This window comes from Emydura macquarii, unplaced genomic scaffold, assembly GCF_026122565.2.
Source record: "Emydura macquarii macquarii isolate MOO-44397 ecotype Brisbane River unplaced genomic scaffold, CSIRO-AGI_Emac_v2 contig_2452, whole genome shotgun sequence".
Classification (NCBI taxonomy): Eukaryota; Metazoa; Chordata; order Testudines; family Chelidae; genus Emydura; species Emydura macquarii.
The window spans coordinates 3,446,044-3,468,244 of record NW_027132589.1 but is presented as its reverse complement, the minus strand read 5'-3'; the positions used below and the strand labels follow the sequence as shown (position 1 = coordinate 3,468,244).

The following is a 22,201-nucleotide window of genomic DNA, read 5'->3' as shown; positions in this document are numbered from 1 at the left end:
GATCAGACCACAAGAATAGAAGGAGAGAAGAAATAAACAAATAGCAGTCCTGGGAGGTCTAAAACAAGAACGGGGATGTTGTGGGTGAGGTGCACTGGCAGATCTATGTGGGAAGTTGGTTTTCAGCCAGCACTATGCGTAGCTGGTTCAAGGCAGTGGGATTACATTCTCATTACCATAAATTCAACATTCATGCAAAACTTTAAAAGGAAAATAAAATGTTTATAAAATAAAACACATTTATTAAAACAGTGCTGCAGAAAACATTTTGGAGCTAAGAAACTGTAAATGTACAGCAACCGTAATAACCAAGCATGTTTTTATACATTTTTCCAGATAACATTTATCATCATCTGACAATGGGGAAGAAATATTTCAAGAGCTTTACTTACTTGGGATGCGTGAACTCGTCAATGAGGACAACCTTTTCTACCAAATCTCCTCCAATGGTTCGGACTAAATCATAGAAGTCATTTTCAGAGTATTTCTCAGAGGTCAGCCAAAAGGAGATGTCATTTATCAAAGGAGGATATTTGCTGAGAGGCTAAAAATAATAATAAAAAAATGTATACACACTTATATAAATGATTTGGATAGGGACACTTAAAATTCTATTTTACACTTATAAATAACATGTAAACTCAGATTTCATAGTGTTCATTCCTTCAGATTTTGAGAACTTCATGCATTGTGTTTAGAAACACAAATTGAATTCTCAAGCAGTTTAAGCGCGGTTCTACACTGAAAAGTTAATCTCTCAAAATGTCATTGTGGGGTTCCAATGTTCATTGTCTCAGTGCCTCCTGATCAAGTTTGCCCAGTTCACAAGTAAAAAGATCTTTCTTCTAGCTGCCATATCTGCAAACTCATTCAACCTTAATTCCTTCTTGCACATCATCACTAGTAACCAAGGGTCTATAAGGCAAATGATGCAGGTACACTGTGCAACCCTTCCCTGTCTTTAATGAGGTTGAACAGGTGTACTCAAAAGTAAAATTTGGCTCTGCAGTCAGAATAAACATTAATTCTGCTAATTACTTGTGAGCAAGAACAGAATGCATCTTCCTCTTTCCTAGATATGTTGGCTCTGCAAATCTAACAGATCTATATCTAACTATGTAAGAACAGGTCTATTTAAGAGTAGTAAGAACTTATTTTTGTCACTACAGTCAACATTTATGACCTTAAATACATAGAGGGAGCAGATCTGTTCAATAATTGGAGGTCTTTTCATCACAGTAATTTTCAAGGTAGAGCTGCACTTTAAATCAGTTTAAAGATTTACACCGTTCTCTTCACAAATTCAAAAGATTCTTATCACATTCATGCATAACATTTCCATATAGTTTATTTCACCATGTTTATCTCATTTATCTTCTGTAATGTTTATGTTTATTGTCTCTAATGTCCATTTTAATGCTAAAACAGTCTGATTTACAGTTCTTGGTGCATTCTTATTTGTTGACAAATGCATCAGCATGTTTAGACTCAAAAAATGGGGTATCAGTTAATTTCCTCTATTGTTTTTAGTTACAATAAACCCCTCAGGATTAAAAAAATACAGATTATTCAAATAATTAATATTTTCATAATCATTACTATGTTCTCTAAGCATGTAGTGTGGTAAATGTGTCGTCTTTGCTGTAGACTGGAAGACCCTGTCTTGTGATCTATGTGGTCAGGAGAGCATGCCCTAATATTTTCAAGATCACAGAGAAAGAAAATGAGGCAAATGTTTACATGCTCTGGACTTTTAAGGCCTGAGCCAAAGCCCACTGAAGTAATAGGGCTTTGGATCAGGTCCTTAATGAGATTTTTTTTCTTGAAAGCAATGCTTATTGTTAACAAAACCAGAACCAGACAGCAGTAGTTTTCCTCTCCCATTCCTACTTAACTTTCTAATTATTATTTGTATTACCATAGCAATTAGGAGCCCTAGTCACAGACAGGACCCCATTGTGCTAGGTGATGTACAAACACATAACAAAACGACAGTCCCTGCCTAAGGGACTTATAATCTAAGTATAAGACAAGAGATAACAAAGGGATACAGATAGAGAAGTACAAGTAAATAGTGAGACAATATTGGTCAGCATGGTAGTTAGGGGTCTCTATACTGGCAGATTAAATGTTGTCAAGTTTTATGTAGGCATCACAGCAAAGGAGAGTTTTGAGGAGGGATTTGAAGGTTGATAATGAGGTAGCTTCACCTCTGTTTGCAGGGAGCATCTCTAAAGCATGCGGGGCAACATGAGAGAACGCACAAAGCTGTTTGTTTGAAAATTTAAAAAGTGGGCAGTGGCGGATGCCATTATAGGCCAGTGGGAGGCAAGTATCTAATTTCCTGCCTTACCACTAAAACATTGCATCTTATTAAATATACAGGATCCTGGGTACTGCAAGAGTAAATTGCTCTTAATATTTTGTTTATACAAATGCAACAGCTCATGTGTACACGTTGGTCCATACACTACATTATCCCAATAAAAAGTATATTGTTTGATTGGGAATGTTTTATGACAGAATAGTGAAATCCTAAGTGAATACCTGATAGCGCGATAAACCTGTTAGAAGGACAAATTTACAGTGCACTGATTTATACAAATCCTGTTATGTACAATGTAAACCTTTCAATGAATATCTGATAAGGAATACAGTTTTAAATTAATAACCCCCCGTGAATCAAACTATGAATCACAAATTATCATTCAACTTGTTACATGAATAAATTTGTAAAAAAAATTCATCTCCTGTATACCAATTTCAAAACTCACACCATAAAGCCATCATACAAGAGCTCTTGAGATGAAACCAAAGCTAAATGGTCCTCTGTTACACCACAGCCATAGCAGTGGATCTTGGAGACACCCTAGAGTTACTGTGTTAATACAAAGCTAAAGTACATTATGTCATTAATGATAGCAGTGTGATAGGACTCCTGTTTTAATATATTTCCCCTTCACCCCACAAGTTACATTAGATTACATTCTCCTTTACCAAAGAACTGTAGCAACTTATTGAACTAAGTTATTTAGGGACTAATCCAAAACCCACTTAAGATACAACTCTGGATCAGTTCCTTCATTTTGAGACAAGCAGTAGACTTGCCTGGAATAAGTATGAACACTTAATCTGCAACTAAACCAGATGGTAGCTATCTATTTCACTCTTAGAAGTATGATGTTAGAAGAGATGCTGCAAAAAATACATAGAAATGCTGTTTATTAATGTTCTGAACCTGAAAGATGCTGAGCACCGGCAAATTCATGCTGAAGTTGATAGATTTCAGCATGCCATTGATTTCACTGGAGGCAGGACTGGACCATTAATATGGAGACAGCACTATTATTCTCAGCTAAACTAATTTACAAGGACGAATCCTTCAAACACACTCGTGGGTAAACTTATTCGTGTGAGTAACTCAGTGAGACTACGTACATGAGTAAAGCTACTCATGGACATAAGCATTTACAGGATCTGAACTTTTCCTGCATTACCAAGTCAACAGTAAAACTAAATGTATCCTTGGAGAATTAATCAAGTCATGTAATTACTGCCTTAGACAAATACATTTATTATTATTGCTATTTTTAAACAGGACTGGAAAGAATATTAGCCTTTCATCCCCAAAGAAACAAATACAGTTAAAACACTATCATACAGTTAACAGACACCTCAATGCTCCTTAATATTTTGGTAAAAGGAATTCTTTTACTTAGACTTACAATCTAAAAAACTCCTTTATGTTCAAAGATAAAGGGCAATATTGCCATCTGACCGTAGTCAATGGCACTGGATAGGTATAAAGTCAATGCCGAATTTGGCCCCAAATGTGGACTACCTGGTTCAAAAGCGTAATTGGTTGAATATTAGCTCTAAAACTATATGGTAGGCCACTATCCCTGTCTACAAATGGAGCACATATAAAAGGGACAGTGCAAGATTTTCAAATTGGGAACCTAAAATTAACCTCCTAAATCCATATTTAGACGCCTCCGTAAATTAGCTGAATTTCAAAAGTTCTGAGCACCCAGCAATTCCCATTAGCATTACCAGGTCCTGTTGCTTCCAGATGTGCAGGTCCATTAACTGAGATACCACAGAGCATAACAGGCCAGAATCTCAAATCCCTGTTATTTTATGAGATTGTGGATTTTTTTGTGTGTGACTAAGCACAATACCCTGAACTGGCTGGCAAACAGATGGTTTCCTTCACTCTCCAACACATGGGAGGAGGCCATCTGACCTTTTACCCTCCCCCGTCATGCAAGACCGAGGTGAAGAAAGCAAATGATCTTAACACCTCCTGAAGATGCTGGAGGGGAGCCATTCTTCCTCTTGCAAAAAGGCAACAAAATAAGCAGACAAGCCTGGGGAAAAGATCACAAGGGGGAAATTCTGGTGCCTCCTCTGTCACCCTTTTGGTGGGAGACAGGGATGTGGGAAGTCCTTTACCAAACTTTTCCACATTTCAAAAGATGAGCAAAGTTTTAGAGGTGAGGAGGTCCTTGTCGTGTCCAGACTAATTTGCCCCTCCTAATATTTATAACTGAGTACTGCAACATTCATAAAATACTTACAAGAAAAATATGGTATTTCTAATCCAAAAAGAAATAAAATTGTAGTACGCTGCACAGCTTGTGGGGCAAATGATCCTTCAGCTAACAAGAACCCTGTCCCTGGCAAACCAGGAAGGAAATTCAAACTAAAGAAAGTTCTCTTTAGGTCTTTTCCTAAACCCAACGTTCCTTCTGTTTACCGGTTCAAGGCAAACAATAGCCCCAAACTCCCTTTCCTCACAATTTAATACACATTGACAGTTGTCTCGGTGACTTTTTTCTGCAAGCAGTCTGCTCCCCTCAATACAGCTGTTTGGGTCTCCAGCCACTACCAGCAACCACCTCTTGAATAACTCTGTCTTATCCCTTTGTATGCTGCAGATAGGTTTCCACGGAGGCTAATGGACTCCAGCAGCTTCTGAGCTAAGCCCTGCTTCCTAACCTTTGCCTCCCCACAGTTTTAAACACATAGGTTTCCTTGACGCCATTCCTTCCTGGCAGTCCCACGCCCCAGACGAGTACTGGGCCCTGCCACATATGAACTTTTTTTTTGTTTTTAAAATATAGGCGTAGAAACTTGAGAAACTGTAGAACCATTTGAAGAACACGGTCAGATATTATTCAGGATTACTATACAGCTCTGGCGATGTACTGCAAACTCTATGCTGTTTCCTTTCTCTAATCCACAGTTTTCTACATCATGAGCTTTACAGTTGTGCTATTTTAGATTATCTACATACCTCCATTTTCAAATATTACAGTGCATGTACCTCAGGGTATACGCTTCACTGACGGCGGCAAATTCGCCGCCATCAGATCAATCCGGAAATCGACTTAATAAATCCACCCCTGGAAAAAGAGTAATGTTGTGTCAATGGGAACGTCTTTCCCATCAGCGCAGGGTAGTGGAGACAGCGCACAGAACAGACTTTAAGAAGTCGACGGAAGATACACAAGCTAATCTACGTAGCTTATGTATCTCCCACCGACTGCTGCCGAATTTGCCGATAAGTGTAGACCAGGCCTCAAATGCTTTTCAGTAGTCTCAGAAAACTAGATAAAGCTAGCCCTGTGATTGTAGTATCCACAAGATATTTCCACTAAGTAACAGAAAGTACAGGAAATACTGAAAAAACTTGAGATAACATGTTTATTTATTTACATTATGTAATTAACCAGGGCAAAATGGAAAGTATTTAAAGGTGAGCAATGAATTATTAAATACAATAGATGCTTTTGAGGATCCATGCTCAATGATACATGTTTACTGTTAAAGATCACAAACAACAATAAGCCATAAATCATTTTCTGGCTGTCCCCCAAATGAAAAATAAACAAAATACATGTTAACACTGCAGCCATTTTCCCCCAATGATGCATATACAAGTATATGAAATGGGCAATTGGGCACCCTGCTCTGCCAACCTGTAGAGTATATTTACCTATCTGTATTAGGTATATCTGATATATTTAACCATCTTGATGTCTAAGTACCAAATGCAAGTGCTTAGAGTCTCTTAACATCAGCAGATCTGCAGGAGAAACCTGGTGATGGATTCAGGCAAAGGAAATCAAGTGGTGAACACCAGGGCACTCTCTACTCATTTGTACAGACCAGGGACCTCCAATTAAACTGAACCAAGATTCCCCCTGACACACAAAAGAGAAGCATCACAAGATACTACTCTGCTTACAAAAGAGAAAGACCTGAATATGTACCTCCCTCCACTGGGGGAGAACACCGTTTGAGGATGAGGAAGGGCTAGTGCTAGGAGTGAAGACGACACATGAGTAGTACCAATAATCAATATTTCTTCCTAGCCCAATGCGTTTCACAAATATTTCGCATTAGCGAAACAGGTTTTTCCAAATACAGTGATCAAACTGCAGTATGTTGAGGGAAATAGGAGAGGATCTTTTTGAAATGGTGTTTCAATAAAATTCTCTCTCTGCTACCGTGGAGACAAAACGACACTACAAAAGAGTCACAATGAACCATAAATTGAAAAAGTGGGAAAAAAGCTTAACTTTTATTTTGACAGCTCTGACACAAATACGATTTTAACAATGACATGCACTAAAAACTGCAATTTCACAACAGTCAAACTATTAAAAAAGCCAACTGTGTTTTACTGTCATCACTATTCTAGACAAAAAATAAATGAATAAATAAATGAAGACTATCAGCATTATTGCTGCCACAGCTCTAAGTCCTGCATTGCCTATATTTTGGAGAAATGTACATAAACTGTATAGGGTTTTAATGTGACATAATATTCTCACTCAGATGAAAGCTACACTCCTGTAACAGATCACCCTTTCTCAATACATTCAGTGCTGTCGCTAAACCAATCCACTGTTATAGTTGGAAATTTAAACACACAAAAGACATGAAATTCAAATTTGCAACTGTAATGCGGTCCATTTGCACATACTGTAGTATTTTGTACAGTGTATATGCTATTAAATTTATGCTTTCATATTTATGCCCGGTGTAGCCAATTTACAGTTGCTGCAGGAGGCATAACTTTGTATTTCTTGGCTGTCATAAGTTTAAATTCCTAGCTATAATGTTCCATTAAGGGAGGGTTCCTGTCTCCCCATCAAATTTTGCTTTCTTTTTTATATTCCAATATAGAGGAAAAAGTACAAAAGAGCAGAAAAAAAATAAATTGAAATATACACAGTATGGTCCTGGTCCTGTAAAATGCCTTCAATTCCCTGTAACTCTCAGCACCTTGCAGGATTAGGCCCTTTTTCAACATACAACCCGAGTTATTTCACTGACCACACCATTGCCTATTCAGATCAACGCTTGGCAATACTGTGGGCTAGACCATGGCATTTAGCCAATGGGCTGGATTTGAGGGTAGCGCTTTGATTTACTCCTCCAGAAGGCGCTCTGGGAAAGACGGTCTCCAGAGGCATGATACCATGTTGAGAAACCCATCATGGAGGGGGAGCAGACACGAAGTACCGTCTTTGGATGGTGCAGTTTGCTCCCCACTCAGCACACCTGTCCAGCTTTGCAAGCCAGTGTAAAGGAAACTGGGAAGGGAAAGCAGGACCATGGCCCTGGTCCTCCCCACCCTTCTGGGGAGGGGAGGAAGAATTTATGCTCTGTGGTTGTTCCCTGGAGCTCAGGCACTGTGATTATGCATAAGCAGGAACGGCTTTCCTTGTAGCAAGACCCAGGCACAATCTACCCTATCCTTGAAGGTCTGTTATACGAGGTATGTGAAAGCTAAAGAAACATTTGAAAAAAAATTAAGTGTGAAAAACACTTTTTCTGCACTCTGACAACTCCACTATAGCCTAAGGAAATGTCACCAGTTTCTTCCAATTTAATTAATTTTTCAGCTGAGAACAAGCATGGTAAATGTAGTCTGGCCAGGGAGGCCTGTCTACAGAGGAGAATGGGGTCATGGGGCAACTGGACTACAACTTTCTGTGGCTTGGGAGCAGTATTATCAAAACAAAGTTTTTGGTTTTCAGTTTTTAATTTTTTTTCTGAGAAGTTGAAATTTTCCAGGTAGCACCCCCATTTTCAAACCAGCTCTATTCATTACAAATAGGAGGGACCTCAGGCATAGTTTTAGTACTTCATGGCTGATCAGAATTTTTGATTCCTAAGCCGCATTTAATAACACATAAGAAATGCTGGCTCTGCCCTTCTGTTTCAGATGAGAACCCAAATTAAAGCCAGATCCTACCACAACAAGCATTTGTCTGTTAATTCTGTTACTGATTTGAATGCCAATATTCACCAACATGTTGCATAAATCAAACAATATCCAGGTTTCTATTCCATCTATAACAGTTAATATCCCCTCATTTGGGTGATAAAGGGAAGGGGATGTCAGATTCCCCTCCTGAGATCAATACCCTGAAGAACAATTGCACATTTGGCAGTAAGGGCTGATTTGTTTGTCAGCAGCAGTCCACACAATTAAAACAATATTGGATTACAAATAGCTGCTTCTTTTGATCTTGGCAACAACTTTTCTTTTTCATTTTTTTCTCCCTATACAAGAACATATAAGGAAATATTTTGTGGCTATGAATCAGCACTGAGTACCTTAGCCACAAGACTGCCTCCTCCCCATGTGAGATAATCTTAGCAGGAAATACCACCAGCTACAAGGTCTTTTTGAAGGCAAGAATTGATAACTTTATGATATTGTACATCAGGCTCCCTGCAGATACAAAACAGGAGAACAGTTATAATTATGTGTTCTGTTTAGGCTCCTAGGTTTCCAGGTAACTTCTTCCTCCTATCCCATTCAACCATCTTCTTCATTGCTGCTGGAATACAAATAGCACGAAGTAGAAACATGCTTATTCTTTTGTCAAAATAAAAACAAAACCAACACCTACTAGCAGTAAACAGCAACCTGCCTGAACATTGACACGGTTAAGGTTCATTACAGAAGCATCCACCTAGCTGAGAAAAGGTGGAAAGTGCAAGTGGTGTTCAATATGACATTGAAAGATTAACATGTGGAACAACCGAAGGGAAGTTCAAAGTGTTATAAATGAGTACATCCCAGCAGCGCCAGTCTGCGTGAACCACAGCAAGGCCCGACAAGAAGAACGGTGCTCTGGTAGAACTCAGAGAAGTGGAGAGTGGGGCCCAGCAGTGTGCTCTGCAGTCTGTAAACACAGAAGGGGAGGGGGCAAAACGCACAAGACTGTGAGATAGCAGGTAGGGCTGCACTCATAAAACTGAAGGCTATGGAGCTGACACAATATTTTACTGTACGAAGCCCCTGTGCGTTTGTGTCATTCTAGACAGAACAGAATAAATATATATATTTAAATAGTGTGTTCAGATGATATTTTAACATGTGGCTATCTGGAAAAAAATGTGACAAATTACAGAGATAGTTTGAGGGGAAAAAATAGCTGCTGCAAGGCTGTCAACTATTTTTCTTTAGTCGAAGAAGAGAGAAGTTGATCTGTTCTTGAAAATTATATATATTAAAAAATATAGCCCTCCCCACACATAACCCAAAACAAACCAGTCTTCACACCCACTTATGAATCAACCTTTCTGATCCACGGTAATCCATTTAATAACTTAACATTTATGAGATCAATAATTATAACAACTGAAAGAGGAAAGTAAGGTACAGTATTCATGCCACCACATAGACAGTCACCCATGGACAAAGGCTGTGCATCTTGGCAAAGCATTGAACAAAACAGAAATCTAAAACATTGTCCAACCCTAGAGCTTTTGTTTGGTACAGCAACTAATGAGTTTAATATTTAAAAGGCATATTTAAAATATTTACCCCAGCTGTCTTCCCAGGGACAAACACAACAAACACACAAAATAATACAATTACTTTTTACTGATATTTACATATTAAAAAACGCAACAGTGTATTAATGTCAAGTTCATGTTGGCACAAGAGTAAAATGTACGGAATTAAAGTTCAGTTATCATCTGAAAAGAGACTGGGAAAATGGCATTGTGGGATTCCACGATTATTGTGCCTCTGACTTTTGTTCAAGTGTGCTCAGCCTGCACCTAAGAAAGATGGGTTTTCCAGCTGCCATTCCTGCAAATTCACTGTGGGATCTAGAAGTTCTTCTCAGCTTGTGCATCATCACCAAATATAAAATATTCTGCAAGCCAAATTAAACCCCGAGTGACACCTAGGAATTAAATTCAATGGAGTTACTCCAGATTTACATCTGTAAATTATTTGGTGTAATTAAAAGCAAAATTTGATGTGGAGCCTATAAAGGGAATTTTTAAGAAGTTGAGCATTGAAACTACACGGATTGTGTCATATCCTGATTTGGCTTCAAGGAATTTATTATTAATAACAACAAAGACAATAGTAATAATATGTTGCTCTTCTATAGCACTTTTCAATTAAGAGTCATCCTTTTCTGATACTTAGTGAGTCAAACTTTGGTACCATTTAAGGGCCAACCACAGAAGTGTAAATATCTGTACAAAACTTAGTAATTTTCTAAAATAAGGGCATGAATCTGCAACTTCATGCACATGCGTAGTCCCACAGAAGTCAAAGGGATGTAGCCATAAGAGCCCAAACTCTTAACAAGATATATAGACCTTCTGCATGAGATCCTGGGTAACTGTCTAATCATCCTCTCCTGTTACTTGTGGCTCTGAGAACGAGCTTACTGTTAAATAAAGTCCATAATATTGCAGGCTACTGTGCCTTTCTAAAGTTAGTGGAAATTAACACAGTGCTCATATTCATTACAGTATTTCAAACAACAATTTTGTTATTTTAAAAGCTAAATTTAGTCAAACTTGTTATTGTTTTACGTCTCTGAATACAAAAAGGATCTTATTTGTTTATTAAACTGCTTTCTAGAGTCAGATTGTTCAAAAAGAGCTGGATGGACTTTATTGAACTTCCTACATACAAAAATTATTTCCATTTCTACTAAAAAGTTATTTTTATACTATAGTAATTTATAAACAAGTAAGGGGGGAACAGAATAGAGCGGTATACATAAAGGAAAGTGCCAGTTTAAGCTTAACTAAAGCATCATGTGTAGCTATGTGTAGCACAGAATATGTGTATTATACTATGTGTAGCACAGAAATACTACATACAGCACTGCAATATACACACACACAGTGATGTGTCTGAAAATTTCTCAAGAGCAATAGCCAATATACAAAGCATCACAGTTACTTTACTAGAGATATGACAATTAGTGAAAGTAAAATTACTCTTTTGGAACACCAAACAATGTTTCAGTTACAGATATTTTAATTTTACCTTCTTAAAATAATGCAATCAGTTGTTGGGGGCCAATGTAATTGAACATCTTGATCTAAATATGGGGGCAATGGTGTGTTAATGAAATTCACAGGTGACGCTGAACTAGAAGGAGTTTGAATATCACTGAGGACAGAGAGGGTACAGAGAGCTTAGAAATATGTCCAGAAAAAAAATCAAAATAAGATTCAACTTGAAAATTACATCTGGGGAAAATCATTTGAAATACAGATAGTTCAATATGAAAGAAACCTGAAGAGCAGTAATGCAGAAAGAAAAGTAGTAGGACAGTGGCCAGCAAATCATATACAAGTTTGTAATGTGAAATGGCTATAAAAAAGGTCTACTCGGGATACACAGAATCAGAGCAGGGAGGTGACCGTCCCTTTCTAGACGTTGCAGGGAAAGTGCAATAAAAAAAACAGGCTGGCAGCTCACTTACAGAAGGATACTAACAAACTTGATGGCGTTAAGCAAGAAGAAGCAGAGATGGTTAGGAACCAGGAGGAAATGACTTTTCAGGAAAGGTATAAAACGCTGTTCAAAACAGCACTAGAAATTGTTCTGCATCTCCCTCTCCACAGCTCCTCCACACTGCAGCAAATCTCTACCCAGCCCTCTCCCACTGAAATTCTACTACAATGGAGGATCTCCCTCCTAATCTATGGCCTGCCAACCACTATCCAAATTCAAAGAAAGAAAGAAAGAACAAAGAAACGAACGTTTTTAGTATTTGTTAACTACTGGTAATATGCTCAGTGCTGTCCAAGCCAGAAATAAACAGCCCCCTGCCATGGGACAGACAGGACTAGGAAAAGGTGCTAACTTAAAATTCCCTCCCCCATCTTTTCAGTTTCTTACAAGCCCTCTTGAAAATGTTGGGATGGAGAAGACATTTGATTGACAAGGGCTCCTCTGGCAACATTAACTCTACTGCCTGAACATATACATTCTGCTCATATGCCTTTCTCTTAGTCCAGTGGTTCCTATACTCTGGGGTAAGGAGCACCTACTAGTGATCTGCAGAGCTAGTTGGTTATATGATGCTAAGTCTCCTCCTGATTTCAAGCAGTTAAATATTAAAAAACAGCTATAAGCACATACATACTTTTCTAATATTATTTTCCTATTTAAGTAATTGCTGCAGGATAATATGCAATCACAAATGGCAGGGGAAGTGGCTCTCGCCATGGTGAGTGGGAAGGGGGTATGAAATGGAATGGATTCTCTCTTCTCAGAAGCTAATATCTGGGGACAAATTCTGGTCCCTAAACACCACTAAGTAAATATGATTTACATTGTGGTATGGGAGAATGAAACAGAATTGTTTTCCTGCCAGGCCACGGAGTGTGAGTGTAAGTGTAAGCTGCCCAGCAGCTGCTATGGAAGCCACTCCATACCCACTGTGCCCTCCTCTCCATGGGAGTACCGACTAATGGCTAGAAGCTGCCCTCTGCACATTCTCTCCACGTACGTACCCCACAAAGAGAACAGCACTGGCTCCACTGCCTTTGGGTAGAAGGCACTCATGGTGAGGGGGAGGGAGGTGAGAGGGACATGGTGCATAAAAAAGCAAACAATTAAGCAACAAATATCATATCATGTAAGTCCAAAACCTGGACTTTTCTAAGAACTACTTAGCATACCTGGGGGAGCTGGCAATAGGTTGATATAGTCAGCAGAAACCCAATTTATCAGCAAATATTAAGGGTCTGAGCTTACCAGGTACTTGAGCACCTGCAGCTTCTACCAAAGTCAACAGTAACTCCAGATATTCAGCACCTTTCAGGCTCAGATGTCAAATCTTCTTGTTTTGGTTTCTACTTTTTCTTGTTATGCTTAATAACAACACTTAAATAGCTCAGTGGGATAAAATATTGCACATATCAACAATTCCTGTCTGAGCTTTATATATAAATAAAAAATAGAAGTCGTAGGAAACAGATTTATGCAACAGGAAGACATGTTCTTTTAAATATATAGCTTAACAATGTACACAAATCCAACATTTTATTTTAACCCAGGAAAAAAAAATATCATCGGGCACATTATGTTGATTATATTTCCTTTTTTGCTCTTTATGTTCCACCAATCTGGAGAGCTGTTTTCTAAGCAAAGAGATTTCCAAGTGATGGTGCAACATATTTCCTTGACAGATGCAGCTTCACACAATGCCCTGGACATTGCTGTAGCTCTAGGGAATGAGCCTTTCTAGTAAATGGGAGAAAAATACCCTCATCCCTGTAAGCTTCTGAGACATGAGCTGATCTATATGCTTAGGAAATGTTACTGTATATGGTGCCATAAAAGCTATGCTCCCTCAGGCACTTCATGTGAGCACATTGGTTGTGGCTCTGAAATACTAATGGGGATTTCCAGCACCACTAGAATGGCTACTCTTCATCCTCTGTTTCAGGGAAGCTTCAAAACGAATAAGAAAACATCTGGTCACTAAAAGAATATCCAGTCTAGGACATTGTATGTGAAGTAAACAACTAAACTGACAGTGTCTTCACTTTATTTCTCATATTTAAAAGGCGGGGAAAAGCCTTTCTAATTTCCTTTTAGAAAGAGGATGAACGTTCCTAAAGCAATGTCCTTGTTTCTTTCAAAGTGACTATACTCAAATACAGAAATCCAGATACAGAGTCCTTTTAACCAGACAACAGATCAAGGCAAAAAAGAGCATGAAATGTATAACATGCTTTCATAATCAAGAGCAAAACCTAACAAAAATTTAAAATATTAAGTGCTGCTCCTGACCTTTTATGAATAAACAGAACTTCTGCACACCAGGGGCAGGTTTAACAGGTTTTTCCACTATTCTTTCCAAAGCAACATAGGAAAATGGGTGCAATATCACTGTTTTAGAAGAATATGTTTAATTTGAAAACAAATATGCAAACTAGATGTTAAATCTGTGTGAAGAGGCTAGAGGAGGGAAGTAAATAATGGTATTCTATTTATTTATTTTTAATTGCAAGCAAAGGCTCTACAGACTAAAAGGTCCTAGTTATTTTTTACATTTTGTTCTGTGCCGTGACTACTAAGGATCACTTGTACCACATTCCAGAATGACAAATGAAATAGGTGACGGGTATTACAATACTGATATAGCTTCTTTTTTCCCCCGTCGTGCCTTGTGTAGCTTGGCTTTTCTCTGTAACCTAATTCTTATTCTGATCAGAGAAGAAGTAGCTGAAAACCAGATTTTTATTAACACCATATACATCTAACAGTGCTCATGCACACACCTACACACACACAAACATATGCACAATCTTCTCCCATTTTCTAATATCTTTCACAGCTGAACAACTGTGGCTAATCATGATGACTGAATGGGATTTATGGATAGATTTTAAAGCACTCTTTATCAAAATCTCTTTGCAAGATGTATTTTTGTGTAAAATGCTTGCACAAATTGTGTTACAATAGACATCAAGTAAACTCATCTTTGACAGAATCCAAAATACCCTTCTCCCAGAGCATTGGTAAAAGGAACATAGAGTGGTTTCAAAAACTTTCTCTCTCTCTTTATTTTATAATATATTATACACATATACATACGTACATCTAAATAAATTCACATCTCTCTTATATATAATAATATATAAATTAATATATATGTTTATTCACAAATAAAATTTCTACGCATGCTCAGATACATAAAATGTATCATTGACATTATTATTATTATTGCTGTTAGGGTGGCCCTAGACTAAATTGCGCCTCAGGTGAGGAGTGTCTTCAGTGCCCCCCCTCCATTTTGGCATTCCCACCACACATACAGTTTCACATTTACACAGTATAATATGGTTCATAATATTGCTGCTGGGCTCTCACTTCACTTCACTCTTATATCTGGCAACATCCCACCACTTATATACCCGCGAGGGCCTGGCTGACAACATTCTAGAAGGTTCAAGGAAAATGTAATTCTCAGAAAGCCTGGAAGATTCCACAAGAGTCTACAAAGGTCCAGAACATTCTAGGAGGTTAGTGAAAAATGAATCCACATATGGAATACCTGAAACATTTTACTTCAAACATTCTATTTTCCCTTTTGTCACAACAAAAACAGCACACTGAGCCTGGCACTCCAGGCGTTTGCCTGGGTCACCTACCCCTAAATCTAGCCCTGATTGTAGTAGTACTTAAGAGCTGCACTACTTAAGGGTAGTACTTAAGGGTAGTAGACCAGAGATCAGGGTCCCAGTGTGCTAGGCAATTTACAAACAGATAACAAAGATAGTCTCTGACCCAAAGAGCTTACAATTTAAGCTTACACCTACGGCAGAGTGTACAGCACATGGGTATAAACAGCAGTATATAGGATAAGGCACAGCTTAGGTGAGTAGAGTACAGTGCCCCACATGCCAGAACCCCTACAGTACATACTCTACATGGGTGTCTACATGCCCAACAGTGTCTCCAATGTCTACACTGCTATTTTTACTGTCCCCCACTGCCAGAGCCTTTCCCTACCTCAGTGAAAGGCTCCAGCTGCAAGAAGCTGCCAGAGCCTTTTCCACTGCTGGAGCTTTTCATTGATATGTGTAACTACACACCACAGTGACAATTGTGGCTGCAGCCTGATTTTCACTGTGGCATGTAGCTGCACGTGTAGTCCCTGTACTGTATTTGCCACCATGAGTGTAGACATAGTTTAAGCATAAGATGAAAGACAACAGGCAGATACAGAAAACAGATTGGGAGAACCTAAGATAACAATGGGGCAATTATGAACAGAAATGAAACAGAAGCACACAAAGGTGAAGTGACTTGCCCAAAGTCACACAGCAGATCAATGATAGAGCTTGCAATAGAACCCAGTTACTGGGCTAAGCTCCAGGTGCAGTCCCTTATTCACTAGACTAGAATTAATTCTAGTAAGTGTTGATACAAAATGCTACAGGCCCATCAGAATCACTGGAGAATTTTCCACATAACCATGCCTTTGTAAAGAGTAATGATTTTGTCCCTGAGAAGTACTGAGAACCTGTGACTCCCTTGAAATCAACAGTAGGTGGTACTCAGAGTCTCTTGAAATCAGCCTTAAATCTATTATTATTTTAAAACTCTGGGTTTATCCTATCATCTGATAGTAATTTAAAATGAGTTTTTAACATATCGCTCCATTGTATAACCATTATGCTTCACCATTTAGGATTTAATAAAGACAGGGTGATGCATTCAGCAGTAGAGTTAGTCATTTGTGAGCTATTTGTTTTAAAGAATCTCAACTAGTCAAACTATGAATGTGTGAGGTTTAGAGATAAGACAGCAGTACATTACATTTATTTTTAAAGCTTCTTTAAGCTTTTGCTAAATAACCATTTTAGGACTATCAGATGTACTCTTGTTCAGTTACATTCGCTTTCACCTTAAATATATAAGTAGCAGAATTATACGACTGAAAATAAATCTGTCTACTGTATCATTCCATTTGCAATACCATAGTGAATGTGTGTCAGCACTGGCAAGTGTTAATTCCTTTTTTCTTCACCTTATTGTTTTGAGGGAAATACATTGCTGAACCGAAAATTCTATTGGAGTCATGGCCTCCACTTTTTGTATAAAAAAGCACTGAAAGGAAGTTCCTAATGGTATGTCCCAGATTACTGAAGATCTCTTTAAAATTGATATTGACATATATAACTACTCGGCTTATTTATCATGTCTGCATTTTATGAGTATTCACCCAGTAATGTCTAAATAGCTAATGTCCTGACCCAGAATGCTCTGGGCTCAGGGTAAAATCTGGGAAGGATAATCTTGGGTCAGTTTCTTCTTTTGTTGTTCCAAAGTCCTAGTCAGGAATCTGGAGGTGATATGTATAGGATATTGCAATTAGCTGTAAAGACTTGAAGTCAGGTATGCTGCCTTGGCACCCCAAATATGGGGGACTATGGAGGTGCAGAAAAAATATAGCAAAAAGTTGTGGCATAGTAAAAGCTGCAATACACAGGAACAGACCGGAGGAGCCACCATAAGTGTCCACATGGAGCTTCTGTGCTTCTACACTGCTCCTGGGTCTCCCCTCACAGTTGCTGTGCTGTACCGTAGCAGATAGTACAACTGTGACCTTTTTGATAGGGGTCAAAGAGAAGGTAGTGAAAGTTTCTGCTGTTCAGAACAATAGTAACTTACAAGATACCTTTAGGGTACAAGTTATGCAAAGTCCCCAGAGGAACATACTAAGCAGAGTGTTACCTGACTCTTCTTTATTTCTATCAGAGAATGCACATTGTTTTCAATTCAGGGCTCTGGCGCATTAACTGTGTAGAGGGATGTTTCCAGCTACATGGTGTGGGAAGAGACATGGTATCTGATCTCAAATCCTTGAAAGTCAATGAGAACCTTTCTATTGATTTCAATAGACTTTGGACCAGGCACATGCTGCACAGGTGCATTTTTTCCCTGAAGGCTACTCTTATAAATTGGAACCTTGGTGTAAGTCTTTCAGCAGATGGAGGGTAGTGTCTACATCTAAGTTTCCCCCTTCTTCCCTTCCTTGAGTTCTCCCCACCATCTTTCTACTTCCTCAGGAGTCCCTCTGTCTTGAGTTCAGGCTTCCTCCTCAGAGGTTCTGAGTCTTCAAGGTGGGGGAAGTGGGCGTGGAAGACTGAAGGTACGTGGCCAACAGACTTCTCTCCCTGCCCAAACTAGGCATGGCACTCACGGCTTTGTGACAACTCCCCTGCTCTGGTTTGCGCTGTTAAATAAGTGGAAATGGGGAGTAGTCCCAAAGAAAGTACTGAGCATGTTGGCTGAGGAGAAGGGTTTCAACTGCTGGTTTCTGGCTGGCTGTTCAGCCAAGACAATAAAGAGCTCCTAGTATGAGGTGGGAGGCAAAGATGTTTTCTGTTGCAAGCTGTAAGCAATCATGGGTTGTTGGCTGAGACCATTAGCAAGTATGCAAAGGCAAGGGAGCATATGAATGTTGGCCTACAGGTTTTCAACACAGCAGAGAATTTCCTTGGTGAGAAAATATAGAAATTGGTCCAGCTTTTAGAGTTATTTATTATTACAGCTATTTTAACTCTTCAATATATTCTGACCTGAGGAGATACACCATGGCCTCATAAAACGAAACTAAGAAAAGCAAGTAACTGTAAGAATGACACTGCTCTGTTCATACACAGAGAATGAAATTCTTTTTCTTCTAAAATCAAACGCCTAGCTGAGGTATCAGTGCACAAAGCAGAGAACTTGATGCATCTAAAAAGAACAGCCCACATCTTTTAATTTTTTTCCAGAGCTCAGTCACTAGCACTGCTACATAAATAACTAGAAACTGGAAAATCACTCTAAGCTATTGACATATGATAATTAAGCAGAGGGGATCGGAACATGATGAGAATCTGCAAATATTTTAAGGCTGTAAATGGGCAAGAATTATTTAGTGTGTTTGTGAAGAATATGGAGGAGTATCTATATCTTTTTAATTGAATGTTATATTTACTTCTATTGGTTTACTATCATATCTGCTGTCTGGCTACAAAGAGTTAACTTAGTCCTGGGGTGGGGGTTTACACCTCTGTAAGAAGGCAGACAATGGATGTAAATAGCTCAATCATTGATACTTATCCAAACAGTATAGGCATGAAGAAGACCCTGCTGCTGTCCTTTTTGTCCACCTCCAAGAGGGGCACAGCTGAGCTGCTCCTGTTTTGCTAAGACTGCCAGCCAAAGACTATTGACTTGCTATCCATTCTGATCTATGGGAACAAACACAGAGGACTGGAAAATGGAAAAAGTCCCAGGTCAAAGACAGGAAGAGACAAAGGTGTTAGAATCTGCTGTTAAAATGGAGACTCTCTCCAGCAAGGGAATGCAGAAGACAAGAACCAGAAGACAAGACTGGGCCAGGGAGGGGAGGGGGAAAGAATCCTGGATTCCCTAGAAGACAGTGACTAAGATCCAAAGGCCTCCCAGAAAGGGTGAGGAAACTGAGGGAGGGTCTTGCATACAGATGTTTGTTATTTTTCCATAGATCTGTATACCTCAAGGGAGGGGACTGGGGTCCTAGAAGGCTGCAGGAAGGTAGCACCTCAGACAGGACAGCTACTAGCAGGGACCAAGGGAGCTAAACAGAGCTCTTGGCTAGCTAGTGGGATTTACAGGCTCCGAGGCCCTGAGAAGAGGGCAAAGAAGGTGCTGGGGCTGCGGGGAAGTGGCCCAGGGAATTGAGGCACTGCTGGTGGAGAAGTTAAGGAGACAGCAGGAAGCTGCTAGCTACAGGTTCCCTGGGGCAAGACTGGAGTAGTGGGCAGGCCCGGTTCCCCCTCACTCACCACTGAGGAAGTGGCTGGACTGGGAGATACTGCCCCCCCACAGAACTTCATCCACCCACTCCTGTAATAGACCCTTAACCTAAGACTAGTTATTAAAGTCCTTAAATAATGATTTAAAGACTTCAAGGTACAGAAAATCCACCAGCAAGTGAGCCATGCCCCATGCTGCAGGGAAAGGCGAAAATCCCCCAGGGCCTATCCCAATCTGCCCTGGGGCAAAATTCCTTCCTGACCCAAATATGGCGATTAGCTAAACCCTGGGCATGTGGGCAAGACTCACCAGCCAGATACCCAGAAAGAATTCTCTGTAGTAACTCAGAACCCACCCCATCTAACATCCCCATCACAGGCCATTGGGCATATTTACCTCTAGTAATCTAAGATCAGTCAATTGCCAAATTAGGCTGTCCCATCATACCATCCCTTCCATAAATTTATCAAGCTTAGTCATGAAGCCAGCTAGGTTTCTTGCCCCCACTGCTCCTCTTGGAAGGCTGTTCCAGAACTTCACTCCCCTGATGGTCAGAAACCTTCATCTAGGAGTGTGAGTTAACAGCTATTTTAGGATTGGTAGTCAAATGCTCCTTACATTTTCTCCCCACACTGATTAGCACATCTGCACAGGGCCAGACATAATCTGGCACTTAGGCACCATAGAGACAGTATCATGAACTGATAGCTGCCAGAAACATCTGAGCTCAGGTCAGGGTTCTTACACCTGCCACTCCATATCCAGTGGGAGCCACGAGCTAATAACATGCAGAAAAAGAACAAAGTATTAAAGGTATTCGGGAAGTTTTTTAGATTGAAAGGTTGGATACAATTCCAGTAGGTATATTTTTGCACTACTGAACTTGGGGTTGTGTCTGAGTATCCATTTATAGTATCATATGATGGCAGAGTTGCCATGGTAATTAATTTTTCAATATTAATCACTATTGGAATCATACATGATTTGTTAGCATATAAGATGTTGGTTCCAAGTGGTCTTGATTTGGACTTTTTATTAAACCCCCCTCCACCCACAGCCCTGAAAATGCAAAACTAAATCTGCATGATGTATTTTTTAATTCTGGAGCAAAGCACACACTATCCCCTTCCTTTCCCTACCATCTGGATTGTAGACATTTTGGGGAAGATTATACTAATTTTAAGAGAGTTACTATACAAGTTTCTACGTTATTCTAAATTTCTTCCCCTACTTCACAATTATCTTTGAGATAGGAGATGATACCTAAAAGCACAGATTTTCCTTTTATGGCTTGTGACCATAATTTTTGTGGCCTCCCATTTGCCTTTTGATTTATTAAAAGGAAAAATAAGTGTGATCTATCAAATGCAAATGGGTCATGACTGGATAAAGCCTGGGAAGATTTTCCAATTTAATTATTTGTTTACTTACTAGAAACAGGGAAATTGCCATTATCATGAAGTCAAGTTTTAAAAAAACCCTATCATCTCTTTTTTTCCTTCAATATCTTGATTAATCTTTTCTTCATTTATTTTATTCTGTGTATCCTCTGGAATCCTCTCCAAAAATGTTGCTTTTCTCTTTTGCCTCTCACCTAGTTTATTGTACCTTTCAGTGTTATTTCTCACATGCTTTCCTCTGTCTCCTCCATTTCTAAACTGCCTTTTTCTTCTCTCCCCACTACAATCCTCTATCCTTCCCTAACCACCCTTCTCTAGATCAGTGTTGCACACTCTCCAAAAGCCTACTTTTTGAAATACCTTCCCCGCGTACAGTTCAGTAATACCAAGTGGTTTCAAAGACTTTCAAATATCTTATTTTATATTTTTGAGCATGAAACTGTCATGATTTTACTCATTACCATTTTAAAACCTTTTTCTGCTTACCGTGAGCTCGATCCTGCAAGATGCTGAGCGCTCAGTTCAATCTTGCAAAGTGCTCAGCTCTCAGGTCTCAATCCAACAAAGCACTTAAGGACATGCTTAACTTTAAGCACATGAATAAGCCTATTGACTTCAGTGGGACTACTCAAGAGCTTAAAGTTAAGCATGTGGTTAAACGCTTTGCTGGATTGAGGCCAGAGAGTTCAGCATCTTCAGTCTACTGCCATGACTCATGATGTGGTATCATGATGCTAGAGGCCATGATGATTGACAGGTTTCTATTCCAATGATAAGGCTGAGTGTGGGGTCTCCTTATTCTGAGGTGATAGTAAAGAAACTATCAGTGGTTCCCTTCCCCTGGCCCATCAGCATCCCATCCCTCCTGAAGAAGATATACAATTAAATGATGATGTGGAGTGGTATAAAGATTTTATTGATACTCATTTGGGGGTGATCTGCAAAACTCACTCATAAGAAACAGTATTTTCAAATTTACACCAATACAATTTTTATACCACACCATCATGTACTCTCTATATGTATCTACAAATGAGCATTCTGTATACATCTTCAATTACAATAAAAGTAATTAGCCAATAAATCACATTTGAGGCTGTAGCTCAAATGTTCAGACATCCAAGTTCAATTTACATACTAATGGTTGCATATTTGCCTTTAATAGATGTTCTATTAGAAAGCAAACATAATAAATGGA

General features: G+C 39.1%; 1 protein-coding gene across 1 annotated transcript in view; it reads right to left on the bottom strand.

Moving 5' to 3' along the window:
• Positions 1–22,201, bottom strand: part of FARS2 (phenylalanyl-tRNA synthetase 2, mitochondrial) — a 334,052-nt gene that overhangs the window by 104,900 nt on the left and 206,951 nt on the right. The window contains 1 exon segment of the mRNA XM_067562627.1: positions 393–544. Coding sequence (XP_067418728.1) covers positions 393–544 — 152 coding nt within the window.